Raw genomic sequence first — 13,812 nt, forward strand, 5'->3', positions numbered from 1 at the left:
AGAGAGAGAGAGAGAGAGAGAGAGAGAGAGAGAGAGAGAGAGAGAGAGAGAGAGAATGTGAAGTCAAAAAGATGCTGTGAAACTGCCATGTTGGAACCTTGCCAGTATGCCACAGCCCCGTGGAGATACACAGACTAATAGAAATGGGTTAATTCAAGATGTAAGAGCTAGCTTGAAATATGCCTGAGTGATTGGCAGAACAGCATTGTAATAAATATAGTTTCTGTGTGATTATTTGGGTCAGGGTGGCTGGGAAACAAAAGAGCAGTCTACGCCTACATCATCAGCTTACAGAAGGAGTCCTGGTCCCTGCTGTTGCCTTTATCTTTATTTCTCATCCTTGGTGCTTCCCCTTGACACCTCACCTTTTGGGACCCTTGTTCCTGCCAGTTTAGGTCAATAAGAGAGAGCAGGATGAGGAAGGTTTTCCCTTAAAGGATGACCCTGAGACAGCTGTGGAGTTCTAGCAAAGTAAGGAGTTGCTCAGGCATGGAGGTGCCGGGGCAAAGCACTGAAGACCAGAAGCAGTGAGATGGGCATTTGTGAGAACAAAGGGGTGGTGGTGAAGACTGACTACTTGCATGACGGGGCTATAAAAAATATGAGTGAATTTAAGACAATGGAAATCAGGCTTCCCATGATCAGAGAGGGTAAGCATAAACATGGAAAAGGAGAAAAATAGAATGAGCCCAGCATTTGGGGACAGTAAAGATAAAGGGACAATTTCCGTGTTGCTCTTTGCTCAGCTCAGCAATGATATGTCATCAAATGGAGCAGCAGCAGCCTGGGAACTCATGACGAAGTGGATCTCAGATACATCAGGGATGATGGTCTAGGGTGTTCAGCCCTGCCTGGCAGGTTCTCCAAGTCCAGCAGAGGTACCAGCTAAAAGGGATGAGAGCCCAGCATGGGGAGCAAAGAAGGCGTGGGGGGGAGGGAGAGGGAGAGGAGAAACCTTCCTCTCCATACATGTCACAGAGGTGCGATTGTCCTTCTAGAATACAGTATCCAAGAAACCAAAATGATCTCTGGAAAAGCTGCTTCAAGACACAATGGAATTTCTATGTGAAGCAAGTGGGCGCAATGGGAGCGGCCTGAATCTTCCCTTTGGGAGCAAAGCACCCATTCTCCCAGCAGTGCTGACTACCAATAGTTCACTGCTCCCTCTGTTTCCTGAATGAACCGCTGTTGTATTCTATCCACCCTCATCCCTCTGCCCCAGGCAAACACATTCCATCGCGGTCAAGGTGACAGTACAGAAACCTAGACACCTTCCTTCAGTGAGGGACAACTCTAAAGGGCCATTCTAACTCCTGAGCTTCCCCCGGTGTCTGGAGAGTTCCTCTGTCAAAGCCTCAAAGCTTTCCTCACTAAGAGTCCATCCTAACAAACACACTTCCACAAATCCTTGGCTTCAAAAAGAAACACCAACAAAATGGCTCCAGGAAACTTGGCAGAAGATGAAGTCACATTATCTTAAAATGTCTATTAGATAATAATAAAGAAGAAATGCACGATTGTCTGGAGCATAGCATGAAGGTCCTTGAACCTACAGAGCTCCAGAGAGACCAGGAATGTTAAGTACGTGGGATTGCCTTTCCAATGGGAAACAGGAAAAATCTGTTTTTATCCAGAAGGCTGATCATTGGACGGGATTAGCAGCCGGGTGATCTACGTTATCTGTTGGGCCAAGCCATACCAAGTTCCTACAACCAGGATAAGTGGTGGCTCATTATTTGAAGGACCCTGATAGCCAGAGGCTCCCCCAAGCTCCCACAACCAGGACCAGAGGTGGCTAATAGTCCAAATGACCTCCGTTCTGTCTGTGTGACTGAGACCAGAACAGACCCTTAGGGACTTAAGCTAGTACAGGTAGCCTATCTCTAGAATCCATCTTCTTGGAGGAAATGATATGTACCCAGAGTTGAGTTTCAATTTAATCATGCTTCTTTGTATGCCAGGGATTGTATTACACTAGGAAACGTTTTTCAAATTGTATTGGGCTTAAAAACATTGGGTATAAACTGCCTATTATTAGATTCCCTGAAGTCTGATCCAGATCGACAAAGTCAACCTGCATCAGGTTTTCATTCTTGTTTTTTTAGGTTTTTTTTTTTGGGGGGGGCAGTGTTCAAAACAGGGTTTCTCTGTAGCTTTGGAGCCTGTCCTGAACTAGCTCTTGTAGACCAGGCTGGCCTTGAACACACAGAGATCTGCCTGCCTCTGCCTCTCAAATGCTGGGATTAAAGGCATGTGCATCACTGCCCGGCTCAGGTTTTTATTCTTATCTCTTTGTATGGTTTGCTTCCCTGTATGATACCTGCAGGGATCCCCTCAAGTGATCTTAATTTTCATCATCTCCAGTGATTTATAATTGCCTTTGATTTCCATCACACCCTTTAGGACTCTGTAGGAGTGGAAACACATGGTGATTATCTCTGGAGTATTACTGACATGGAAGGTGATGTATGTTGTGAATATGCTTTATTGCTGTTGGTTAATAAAGAAACTGCTTTCAGCCAACGGCTTAACAGAGTAAAGCCAGATTGAAAGAGATATATGTAGAGAATAGGCCGAGTCAGAAAGAAGTCATGCAGCTGCCCGCAGGAGACAGATGTCTCCACCAGGGCCCATCGGAACCTTGCTGGTAAGCCACAGCCACGTGGCGATACACAGATTAGTAGAAGTGGTTTAATTTAAGATATAAGAGCTAGCCAGAAATATGCTTAAGCTATTGGCCAAACAGTATTACAATTAATTCAGATTTCTGTGTGATTATTTCTGTTCTGGGCAGCCGGGAATGAATAATCAGCCTCTGACAACATAATATCTCCTTGCAAACAAGGTATGGTTCCTCTTTTGGCTTAGGCCTCTAGAGTATGGGAATTCTTAAATTTGAAAACAACAACAACAAACCTTGCCTTACACCTTGAACACTTGCCTTTTGCAGGTGCCTTTTCACAGTATATTTTGTAGTCTTCACTGATCTTTTCTATGGCCAACTTTGGGTACTTGTAAGAGAGCTCCTCAAAGGTCATTTTGTTTACATCTGTGAAGGAAAAATAAAGGCAGAGCTTAGTTGTCCATTTTAGGGTCAAATATCCATGTACGTTTCTTGGAGACATTGCCTTTAAAATGTTATTTGAATCAGACACTGGTGTTTAAATAGGCTACTTGCATAAAGAATGCAAATCTTGTAAGCTAAATTAGAATCAAAGAAGCATAGACTCCCTTCCATTCTAGAATGAGAGGTCCGCCTTCTCTGCTAGTACAGGGATACGACACTGAAGAAACTATTGACAATTCAATATGAGTAGTAACTCGTTCATCTAGATGATTTTTGATCCCTTGAAGCCACCTTTTAGGAGGTGATGCAAATGAATTTCAAATATTCTCCTATTGCATTAACTTTTTTTACATGCAGGTCCAAGAATTTGTTAGGGTTTTTCTTGGTTTGGCTTCGATTTTTGGTGAATTAGTCTCAGAACTAGCAGCTCAGAGGCCAGGATCATGTAGGTTTTTTGAGAGTGACAGGACCTTTCATGGTCCAGTTGTGCATGACCCAAGGACCTAAGATGCTGGATACTGAGCAGTCATGGAAGATCAGCCTGGATTAATGGCTCATTGTCTCCTGCCAATGAAAGTTAAAGACACAGACTCTCGTGGAAAGTGAACAAAGCAGATAAGGCTTTATAAAGAATTATTACAAGACAGCAAAACATTGAAGAAAAGTGAGTGGAACTTCAGAAAATGGGAGAGGTTCACCAAGTGTGGAGGAATGATTAGATTTTCTACATCCAAGGCTTTTGTAGGACAATAATAAAAACTGAACAAAGGCTGTGATTATCTATGGGCTGACATGGGCTGAGACAGTAGAGGGTCCATGTGCTCTATGTATGTTTATGCCTCTACCCCACCCAGGGAGCTAGTTTGCTTTGGGCATATGTTTCTTACTCAGTTAGGGATGTTTGAAGCCTTCCTTACCCATCTCCAATGCTGGCTTTCTTAGCGATTGACCTTGGCTATCGGCTAGCTGTTGGACACTTGGCCAAGTCCTACCACTCTCAAAAGCCCCACAACATCCTGGTCTATGAGCAACTAGTTCTGAAATGAGTTCACAAAAATCAAAGCTCAGAGCAAAGATAGCCTTAACAAATTATTTGCTACAGACATCAAAAGATTAAAGCAAGAAAAATGGCAACTTCTGACCTTGTAGGTATCTTGCTATTGATTATGTTAAGCTCTCTGGCTTTGTTAGTCATTGACCTTACTGGGCATGAGTTAATAGCTGATGCGGCTAGCTTAACCTTTTGAGTGCCCCAAATGCTGCTAACAGTCTATGCTCCCTTTGTTCTTGCAGCTACCAAGAAGTAGCTGCAATGTTCATGGTCATTTCTTTGTGTATAGAATGGTCTGGAGTCTCTTCCTGAGATGGGAGCAGGTTCCTTAAACTATGACAATTAGCTCCATTAGATGCACCATGTTAAAAGCAAGGCTATGTAATAAGTGATAATGCCTAGGATGGGCCTCCCAATGAGAAAAGGTTTCTTGGAAGCTACCCAGTCAGTCTGCCATCACTAGCCTTGCTTCTTAAAGCCTGGCCACCTCTTACCAGGTCCATCTTATATTCAACTGGAAGCATCTCTGTCTCTCATCCTTAGTGCTATAGTGTCACTGTCTTAAGCCTCATAGTCCCTTCTTTGCCACAGCATCCATCCCTACTGTGGAGTATGTGCAAAACTTGTACTTTTTGACAGGAGTGCCTCTCCCTTACTGTGAAATAGCTCTTGTCTCAGAACTACCACCAATAAATGCAAATCCTTGTTCTTTGGAAGCAGGAAGTGGAACATCAGATAGGTGTCACATGATGTGAAAGGTCTAGACTTTCCCCAGCTGGACCTGAGTTTCAGTTTCCTAAAAGGACAATGAGAGAGATGGCATGTACCAGGCCTGAGCCAGCCCTCACAACATCACAACCCTCACACAAAAAAGGACAGAACCTGGGACTTGTCCAGGCTTGCCTCCAAATGGAAAAGCTGTAGCTTTCACCAGTTCCTCCTAGACCTAGCCAATTAGAACATGCTAATATGATTGCCACTTGTGTAAGCCAATCATAAACAGGATGACCTAACTGCTTCTAGAATTCCTTTAGCTGTGTAGAAAAGAAGTCTGCAAGCTTCTCTCCAGACTGCCATTTTGCCTGTGTGTTGGACATGTGATTCCAGCATGCCTACACTCACACTCTCAAGATAATAAATGCTCTTGCTGATTGCATATGTGGGTGGTGGTCTTTTATGGGGCTTCTCCATCATGGAGTGTTCAGTGCTAACCACGGCAATGCTTCGGTGGGCATGGTTTCCAACTCCAGTGCCATGGCTTCAGGGCCAGTAGAGAACACAGTAAGTTTGCCTGCGTTCAGAACGTGACAGTCATTTTCAGTGTAGCCTTGGAGGGTGGCATTGTCTGGGCCTTGGTTATTAGTTATACGGAGCTTAATGTGTAACTATAAAGATCAAGTGAAGTAATCTTTGTAGTGCACAGTGCTGATTCATAATAAATGATCACTGAGAAAGTAAGTTTTATATTTTCAAGTTCTCTAAATGTAAAGATTAAAAAAAAAAGAAAAGAAAAAATGTGATTGCCCCTACTTTTTTTTTTTTTATTTCTAGACATGATTTCTCTCCATAGCTTTAGCTTTGGAGACTGTCCTGGAACTAGCTCTGTAGACTAGGCTGGCCTTGAACTCACAGAGATCCGCCTGCCTCTGCCTCCCAAGTGCTGGGATTAAAGGCATGGGCTACCACAGCCGAGCTGCCCTTACCTTCTAAGAATACTGGAGATGCCATCATTTCTACCTGGAGAGAGCCGCCCTGCCTCAGGTTCTCAGTAGCCACTTTTTGCCACTGCATAGAATCCATTTTCTGTAAGTTAGCCAAACCCTGGCCTAATACCAGTGATTCCTGAATCCTTTTATAAAGATGAATGTTCTCTTCTTTGCTTGTCGCTTCTCTTTTATGCCACCGGGCTTTGATGAAGCGTGTTTGAGTCTGAGAGGAGTTGGGGGAGAAGAGGCAAGAGTCAATGGTTGTGGGAGTCAGCCAGAAGCAAGAGATTTGTGACAACTCAGTCCTCCACATCCATGCCTCCTGGTTACATAGACTTTGCCTCGTGGCCTTTAGAGCTATATACTATGCCCCCCTCACCCCATAATCCAACTCATTTTTTTCTAAGACAGAATATTTGAGTATAAATTCCTTAGAGTTAGCTATGTAGTAAGTATTTTTCCTTGAGAGCTTTATGTTCTTTTTTTAAAAAATGTATTCTCTCTCTCTCTCTCTCTCTCTCTCTCTCTCTCTCTCTCTGTGTGTGTTTATGTGTGTGTGTGTTTATGTGTGTGTGTGTGTGTGTGTGTGTGTGCAGTGCATGTATGTATGTGTTCAAAGGGCAGAAGAAGGCATCAGAAACTTTGGAGCTGGAATTATACACAGTTATGGGCTATCCAATGTAGGTCTTGGCAATGTGAGTCCTCTGGAAATACAGCAAGTGCTCTAAACCTCCAAGCCCTCTCTCCAGCCCCTTAGGTCTATATTCTTTAGAATATCAGGGATCGTGTCTCCCTCCAGCTGCCTCCAGGAAAAAGTCCTAATTTTATGTAAGTCTCTAAAACATAAGGACTTCCCCTTCCCTCCCAAACCCTCCACAACCCAAAGTCGCTCCTACTGTGAAAACGAGAAACCAGTAGTCCTCTTCGCTCAGGAATTCATCATACCAGGGACTGAGTATCTGAAATCCAAGCACAGTGTGAACATTATGAGATGGGTCCTCAGCTGGCTACAGCTTTCCAGCTTGTGGCCACCTGACACAGTAGACTGCAGGGTCTGGCTCTCACTGGGAGATCCAGGGAGGTGGCCAACATCAGCTACAGCATCCAGTGGACATTTCCATAGCAGCTCTCATGGCCTCTCTGTAAGTGTCAGAGAATAGCAACACATTTGTACTGAAAGGGCAATGGAGATTAGGTCAGAGCACTTAAATCAGCAAGCATCCTGCATGCTGCCCAGTGCCTTCCCAAAGCTCTGTCTCTACTTCTCAAAATGGCTTTGAAAACCAAGTGAGTCTGCTCTCACGCCCACCCCCCCCCCAACTTGGAGACCTCTCATGACTGAAAGTGCTGTTTCAGACATCAGGGCAAACGAAACCTATGAATTGGTGCTGGGCTGAGTTTACCCACATTCTTCTTTACTTGGCAAATACTTTCCAAGTGCCTCCCATGTGCCAGGCACTGTGCAAATGGCTGGCCCGAGACTTGTTCCAAGGAGCCCACCTCCCAGCAGGGTGAGCAGCACTGAGGTCCTTTTGGTTTGTGTGTGACAGACATGTAGACAGAGTTCTCTGGGAAGAGAGAAAGGCCAAGAGTTGTATCTGATCGAGTCAGGAAAACCCAAGAGAAGTTTATAAAGGCAATCAAGGGTAAACTCATTTCCCTTTCAGGATAAGCAGGAATTTACCAGAGGGAAGCCAAGGAGAGAGCACTCCAAGCAGTAGGAGATGCTTGGGCAAAGCCACAGAGTGGAGAAAGGGTGTGTTGGAAGACAATGGGTACTCCCTGAAATATTCCTCTTCTGAGGAAGAGCCTTGGAGACGGAGGCTTGGCAAGAGATGGGGAGAGAAAATGGGCTAGCGCTCTCTATGAGGGGGTCCAACGACTGGGGGAGCAATGTGGGCATTATTTTGCAAACAGTGAGGTGCCCATGGTGTTTCCGAAAAACTGCCTGATGACCTCTGTAGAGCAGGGTGGGAAATGGCCCAGTGGTTAAAGCGCTTGCCACTACTATCAAGGGGACCAGGACCAGAGTCTGGATCTCTGGCACCCACACAAATGCCAGGAAGGTGTGACGGATGACCTGTAATTCCAGCCTTGGATGATGGAGTCTAGGGACACTCTGAAGCAGCTGGCTATCAGGTATAGCTCTATCAGCAAAGAGTAACTCAGTCTGTGAACTCTGAGTCCAGTTGGAAGTCCTGACCTCAAAGAACAAGTTCCAGGAGTGGGCTCTGCTGGGGCTGAGTGTGTAGGTAAAGGGAGCTCCCGAAAGCAAGAACAAGTTCCAGGAGTGGGCTCTGCTGGGGCTGAGTGTGTAGGTAAAGGAAGCTCCCGAAAGCAAGCAGGCAGCATGGGCACATTTGTTCTCTCTGCTCTCGACTGTGGATACGAGGCTTTCAGGCCTCTTCTTGACTTTCCTAAAGTAATGGACTACAATCTAAAACTCTAAGCCAAATAAATATTTTCCTCCTGTGTTGCCTCCTGCAGGGTATTTTATAACAGCAGCAAAAATGAAATTAGAATAAGGAGACTCTACTTCCCAGTGCCTGAGAGTTCTTAAAACTTCCTTCAGCACAACCTTCTGAATTTTGTGGTTTGGGGAGGCTGTACTTGAGGCAGGAGTGAAAAGCCATGGGAGATGGATATCAACCACACACTCAGTCATTCAACTTTGGAGTTTTTGATCGTTTCAGGGAATCACACAACTTCTACCTTAAAAAATTAACCAGATGAACCCAAAGAAAAACATATAGTCATCCTCCTGGATATTAACCTTCATCAGGTGATGAAAGGAGACAGAGACAGAGACCCACATTGGAGCACCAGAAACCCCAAAGTCCAAATCAGGAGCAGAAGGAGAGAGAGCACGAGCAAGGAACTCAGGACCGCGAGGGGTGCACCCACACACTGAGACAATGGGGATATTTTATCGGGAACTCACCAAGGCCAGCTGGCCTGGGTCTGAAAAAGCATGGGATAAAACCGGACTCACTGAACATAGCAGACAATGAGGACTGCTGAGAACTCAAGAACAATGGCACTGGGTTTTGATCCTACTGCACGTACTGGCTTTGTGGGAGCCTAGGCTGTTTGGATGTTCACCTTACTAGACCTGGAAGGAGGTGGGAGGTCCTTGGACTCCCCACAGGGCAGGGAACCCTGACTGCTCTTGGGCTGATGAGAAAGGGAGAGTTGATTAGGGGAGGGAGAGGGAAATGGGAGGAGGTGGTGGGGAGGAGAGAGAAATCTTTAATAAATAAATAAATTAAAAAATTAACCAGATCCCCAGTGTTTTAAGGTTTGTGTGGATAATTCTACCTTTAACAAAGTGAGTATAAATGATCAGACAGCATTATTTCCAGGCCTTGACCTAATCTGCCTGATGCTAACCTATTGTTTTCTTTTTTTTTTCAATGGGCCAAGCAATGTTTTAATTAATACAGTTTCTGTGTGATTATTTCGGTTCAGGGTGGCTGGGACAAACAAGCAGCCTCCTTCCAATAGCATTGGGGTATTTATTAGCCTAACCATTTAAAGCTATATGTTCCTCTCCAAACACAACTGTAGCTACATCTAACATGTTCATTTTTTTTTTTGCATTTCTGGTTTTTTTTCTTCCATGTCCTTTATATAGGATTTAACCTATTGTTTTGAAACACGGCCTACCTTACAGATCTCCTTCTGGGCTTTGGGGATCCAGGGATTCACATCCCCAGAAGGCAGGAGCTTCTTCAGGCCCTGAATGGTCTGAGGTTTGAGTGGTAAGGGTGGCCCGATCTGCTCATTCAGGTAGAGCTCACAGATTCTGTTACCAAGCATGTGACGGAAGAGTGCATTCCCACTCCTCCTGTTGCTCATCAGAACGCTGAGGAAATGCTGCAGGTCCTGCCAAAGGTCCAGGAGTTTTACCTCCACCTTCATGTTCATCTTCTTCAGGTGATACCGGAAGGGCCCCCCTGCACAGGCATCGGCACACAGGGCCCAGTGAGTGTAGCCAAAGGAGATGCCTTGTTTAAGGGACTTCTTGACCACCAGCTGGGCAGTGTGGTTGATGATGGGAGTGGATGTTCTCAGGTGGTTAGCGTACATTGTCTCAAAGAGGCCCTCCATGTGGAGTTGGCTCTTGGACTTTTTCTTCACAGTGGGTTTCTTGGCGTGATGAGTATCCTTGTTCAGGAAATGGCTTATTGCCTCCTGTGAAGAATCTACTCCCAGAAAAGGCTTTTGTAAAACTACCTTTTCTAGAAGACTAGTCCCTCGGGGATCAATGATGACTTCCGGCTTGGGGTCTGTTTCCAGAGACCATAAGATAGGATCGATCAGCTGCCACAACTTCTTCTTGGCCTTCCTGCTTGAGTACTTCTTTTGGGAACGGTGGGATTTTTTGATGCTCATATTTAGAGGGAGCCCTCCTGCATGCGTGCAGCAGACACTGCACAGGCGAGTCTCATATTCCTGCATCAAGCCATGACACGCTTCCTCGTTGGCCATTGTCATCTTGGCATGGGTGTAAAAGTTGGGGAGCCAGTAGCTCTGGATTTTAAAGAGAGCCACTTTCTGCATGTGGCTTAGGATCTCCCTTCTGGTGGTGGACTGGTTGGGATGCCAGATGGAGAGGTTCAGGAGGGACTCTGAAAGGAGAGAGAGAAAGGATGAGACGAGGTGGTGACAGCCAGTGTGGTGAAAAGGAATCTGGAGAGTTTCTGAATGTCTTTGTGTCTAGTGTGTTGCTAGTCCTGTGTGAAACCCTAAGGACAGAAGCATGCAGAACACAGTGGCATGCTTTTGATGTCTTCTTAGCACACAGTAATTGCTTTTCTCTCATGACTCTTCTTTCCCATGGAAGCAACCCAGTTTTTTTGTGGGATTTCTTGAGCCTGTTTTAGATTGTATTGTAAACAAAGGCAAAAGATACAAGAAAACATGATAAAAATGAGATTATGTACACATGAATGAGACTCATGGTTCTAAACAATGACCAAAGAATTGGGGCTGGATAATCCCAAAGAGTCAAAGTCTTTGAATAATATCCAGTCATTGCTAGTTCTGGAGTCAATGTTATCAATTTTTTAAAAAAAAGTTTCATATAGCCCAGGCTGCCCTCACTATGTAGTCAAGATGGCCTTAAATTCCTGATCATCTTGTCTCTACTCCCCAAGTACTGAGATTATGGTCATATGCACCCATGCACAGATAATGTCATCAATTTTTAATTATTGCTAGGAATGAGAAGACTGACTGATCTTAAACAGCATATCTTATGGAACACAGAGATATGTGTTCAAAATGCCGCTTCATTTTCCATTCAGACTAATAGAGATGAACCCGAGAGTCAAGAGAAAGAGTTTAGATAATGTCTCAGATAGGCCAGACAGTAAGTATTTTAAGCTTTGTAAACCATAAATAATTTCTGTTGAACTCTAAAACTTCAAAACAGTCTGCTTGCAAAGGTCACGAATACTACCTTGAGTCCACGGGCTGTTGTTTGTTCTAAAGAATCTCATTAACACAAAACTATAACAGAGCCATGCAGACTCGGAAGATACAGTAATTTCCAAACTATACTGTCCCAATTCTTGTTCTCTTCTTCCAATCAACCTGCACCGGCCGGCTGATCTCAGGAAAGCCTGGCACCACCCTGGGCATAGCTGCTGTCTTTCAGCCCTTTCTCTGTTACAGGTTGTGAGTTCCGCTTGCATCCCTGGCACAGAGCAGATGAAGAAGATAACAGTGTGGAAAGCAAAAGATGCGGGATAGCAGATATCAGACTGAGCTGCTGGCTACATCAGTCCCACCAGAACTCCATGTAGCACAGGCTCTGTAACTCTTACTGATGTTCATGTTGCAGAGAGTCACCACTCGGGAGCCTTCCTGCAGGTGAGTGGCCTTGAGCATCAGCAGCAGGGACAGGTAGTAGTCTCTCACGTACTCATCTGTCTCGTCTATGTTCAGGATCTTCTCAGCAAGGATCCAGAAATCCAGCAACTCTTCACCTACAGGTCAGACAGGAGAGACTCAGGGTCGCACTGGAATCCCACCCCTTTGATGAACGTATCTGGGTGCAGCTGCTCAACCTTTGGTGAATGTATCTTGGTGCCGCTGCTCAGGCCCTCCCAAGGCCTGTTCTGCTGCACCAAACACCATCACCAGCCAACTTCCAGTTAAGTTAGTGTCTTCAGAAAGTGTCCTGTGTGTGAGGATGGGAAGCAGGGGGGAAATGGACTTAATAGAAAAGGGTCCTTTGTGTCTTTCTTTGGTTATGCTTTTAAAAATAAAGTCACTTTAAGGGAAACTGTGACGTTACAAATCACAGAATATTGTGTGTTGCCAGAAAAAGAAGGAAAAACAAAAGACCTCTGGGAGAAAGGGTATTCCCTAGATCATGGACCCCGAGCAGCCTATAGATGGGCTACAGTCCAGAGGTACCAAAGACTATGTTCCCCATTTTATAACTTTACCAACCCCAAATAGTAAACTGAAAGATGCAGCTTGCTTAATTCTTACTGCTGCCCAGAGACCCAGGGTCTCATCCTTAAAACTAGGGCATGGAATGAAACTCACTGTGCTGGGCTGGAGTGCCATCCTGGGTCACCCAGTAGCCTCCCAGCACCCTGGCACTACTAGACCCAACGGAACAGAGAGTAGTGTTTCCCACTCTCAAAACAGGTTACAGGTCTGTTTCTTACCAGAGTGGAAGCTTTAGGAGACAGGAACTTATGGGGTGATGGGGAGAAGTATCTTTTAGTTCCAGCACTTGGGAGGTAGAAGCAGGTGGATCTGAGTTCGAGGCTAGCCTGATTTAGAGTGAGTTCCAGGACAGTCGGCTACACAGATAAACCCTGTTTCAAAAACCCAGATAAGGAATGTACAACCCCTGTGCGTCGTTGTACTCCATCCTACTAGCATAGTGGCTACCACAGAGACATGCTTGGCAAATACTGCTATATGGATGAATGAAAGGGATTTGGATTGCTTTTACTGTAACTTAGCGATCTTTCACCCAAACTGCACTGTTAAATATATCTAGATTTTCCAATGACGCACATAACTGCCATCTGAGGTTTGGACACCCTGGAAACTGCTAAGGGCTTCTTCAGAAACCCACCTGCACTGCCCATGAGGTAGGAGCAGAAACGCCATATTCCTCTGACCCCAGCGATGCATTTTTCCAGGAGCCATTGGTCTGCCATTTTCCATCTCATCATCTTGGCTGCCAGGAAAGTCAATGAGAAAGGGAATGTGAACTCTTCCCCTTGCCCTTCTTTCAGCCCTGCACACAACCAAACCCCGCTCATCCAGTGTGAGTCGGTTAGATGAATGGGGTCCTGACTGTGGTGCCTTTGAAACTAGGCATCTGGTAACATGTGTCAGGGGCGCATGCGGGGTCTTCATGTGTGCGTATAATCCATACCTCAAAAATACCCTCTCCCCCCCCCCCCCGCTACAGTCCCTACCTGGCAATGATACTGTCCTTAAAACTTAAAAGCGGTTTGACTCTCTCTCCTTCTGTCTTCCCCTCCTCCCTCTCTCTCTCTCTCTCTCTCTCTCTCTCTCTCTCTGTGTGTGTGTGTAAAATGTAATCAAAGTGGTAGTTGAGTATAGCAGGGGCTTGATATGATATTTGGCTCCACAGATGCCCCTGATTGTAGCTTCCTTTGGCTAGTGAGTCAAAAGTTGCCAATTCAACTCTACACGGAAATTTTGTCCACTCATTCAACAAATACTGATTATATGGCTACTAGATGCTACACCTTGTTCCATGCCTTGGATGTCAAACAAAAATTCCTGCCCCTGAGGGGTTTATATTCAATTCCTGTGAAAGGGATGTGCCAAAACCATGTATAATGAAGAGTACATTATTCAATAAGACTGAAAGTGGTAAGAACTGCAAAATGCAGCAGAGCAAAGCAAAGCATGCCGGGAGTTCTGGGTGAGTGGATGGGCAGGATTCCATGGTATCACTGGAACAGCTTTCACTGAAGAGGGGG

General features: G+C 45.2%; 1 protein-coding gene across 1 annotated transcript in view; it reads right to left on the reverse strand.

Moving 5' to 3' along the window:
- Rgsl1 (regulator of G protein signaling like 1) overlaps nt 1-13,812 on the reverse strand; it is a 70,544-nt gene that overhangs the window by 37,325 nt on the left and 19,407 nt on the right. The window contains exons 5-9 of the mRNA XM_013352502.2: nt 11,656-11,817; nt 9,491-10,455; nt 6,721-6,783; nt 5,822-6,047; nt 2,942-3,049 (exon numbers count right to left, since the gene is read on the reverse strand). Of these exons, the coding sequence (XP_013207956.1) occupies nt 2,942-3,049; nt 5,822-6,047; nt 6,721-6,783; nt 9,491-10,455; nt 11,656-11,817 (1,524 nt within the window). The remainder of the gene's footprint in view (nt 1-2,941; nt 3,050-5,821; nt 6,048-6,720; nt 6,784-9,490; nt 10,456-11,655; nt 11,818-13,812) is intronic.

This window comes from Microtus ochrogaster, assembly GCF_000317375.1.
Source record: "Microtus ochrogaster isolate Prairie Vole_2 chromosome 6 unlocalized genomic scaffold, MicOch1.0 chr6_random_2, whole genome shotgun sequence".
In the NCBI taxonomy this organism is placed as follows: Eukaryota; Metazoa; Chordata; class Mammalia; order Rodentia; family Cricetidae; genus Microtus; species Microtus ochrogaster.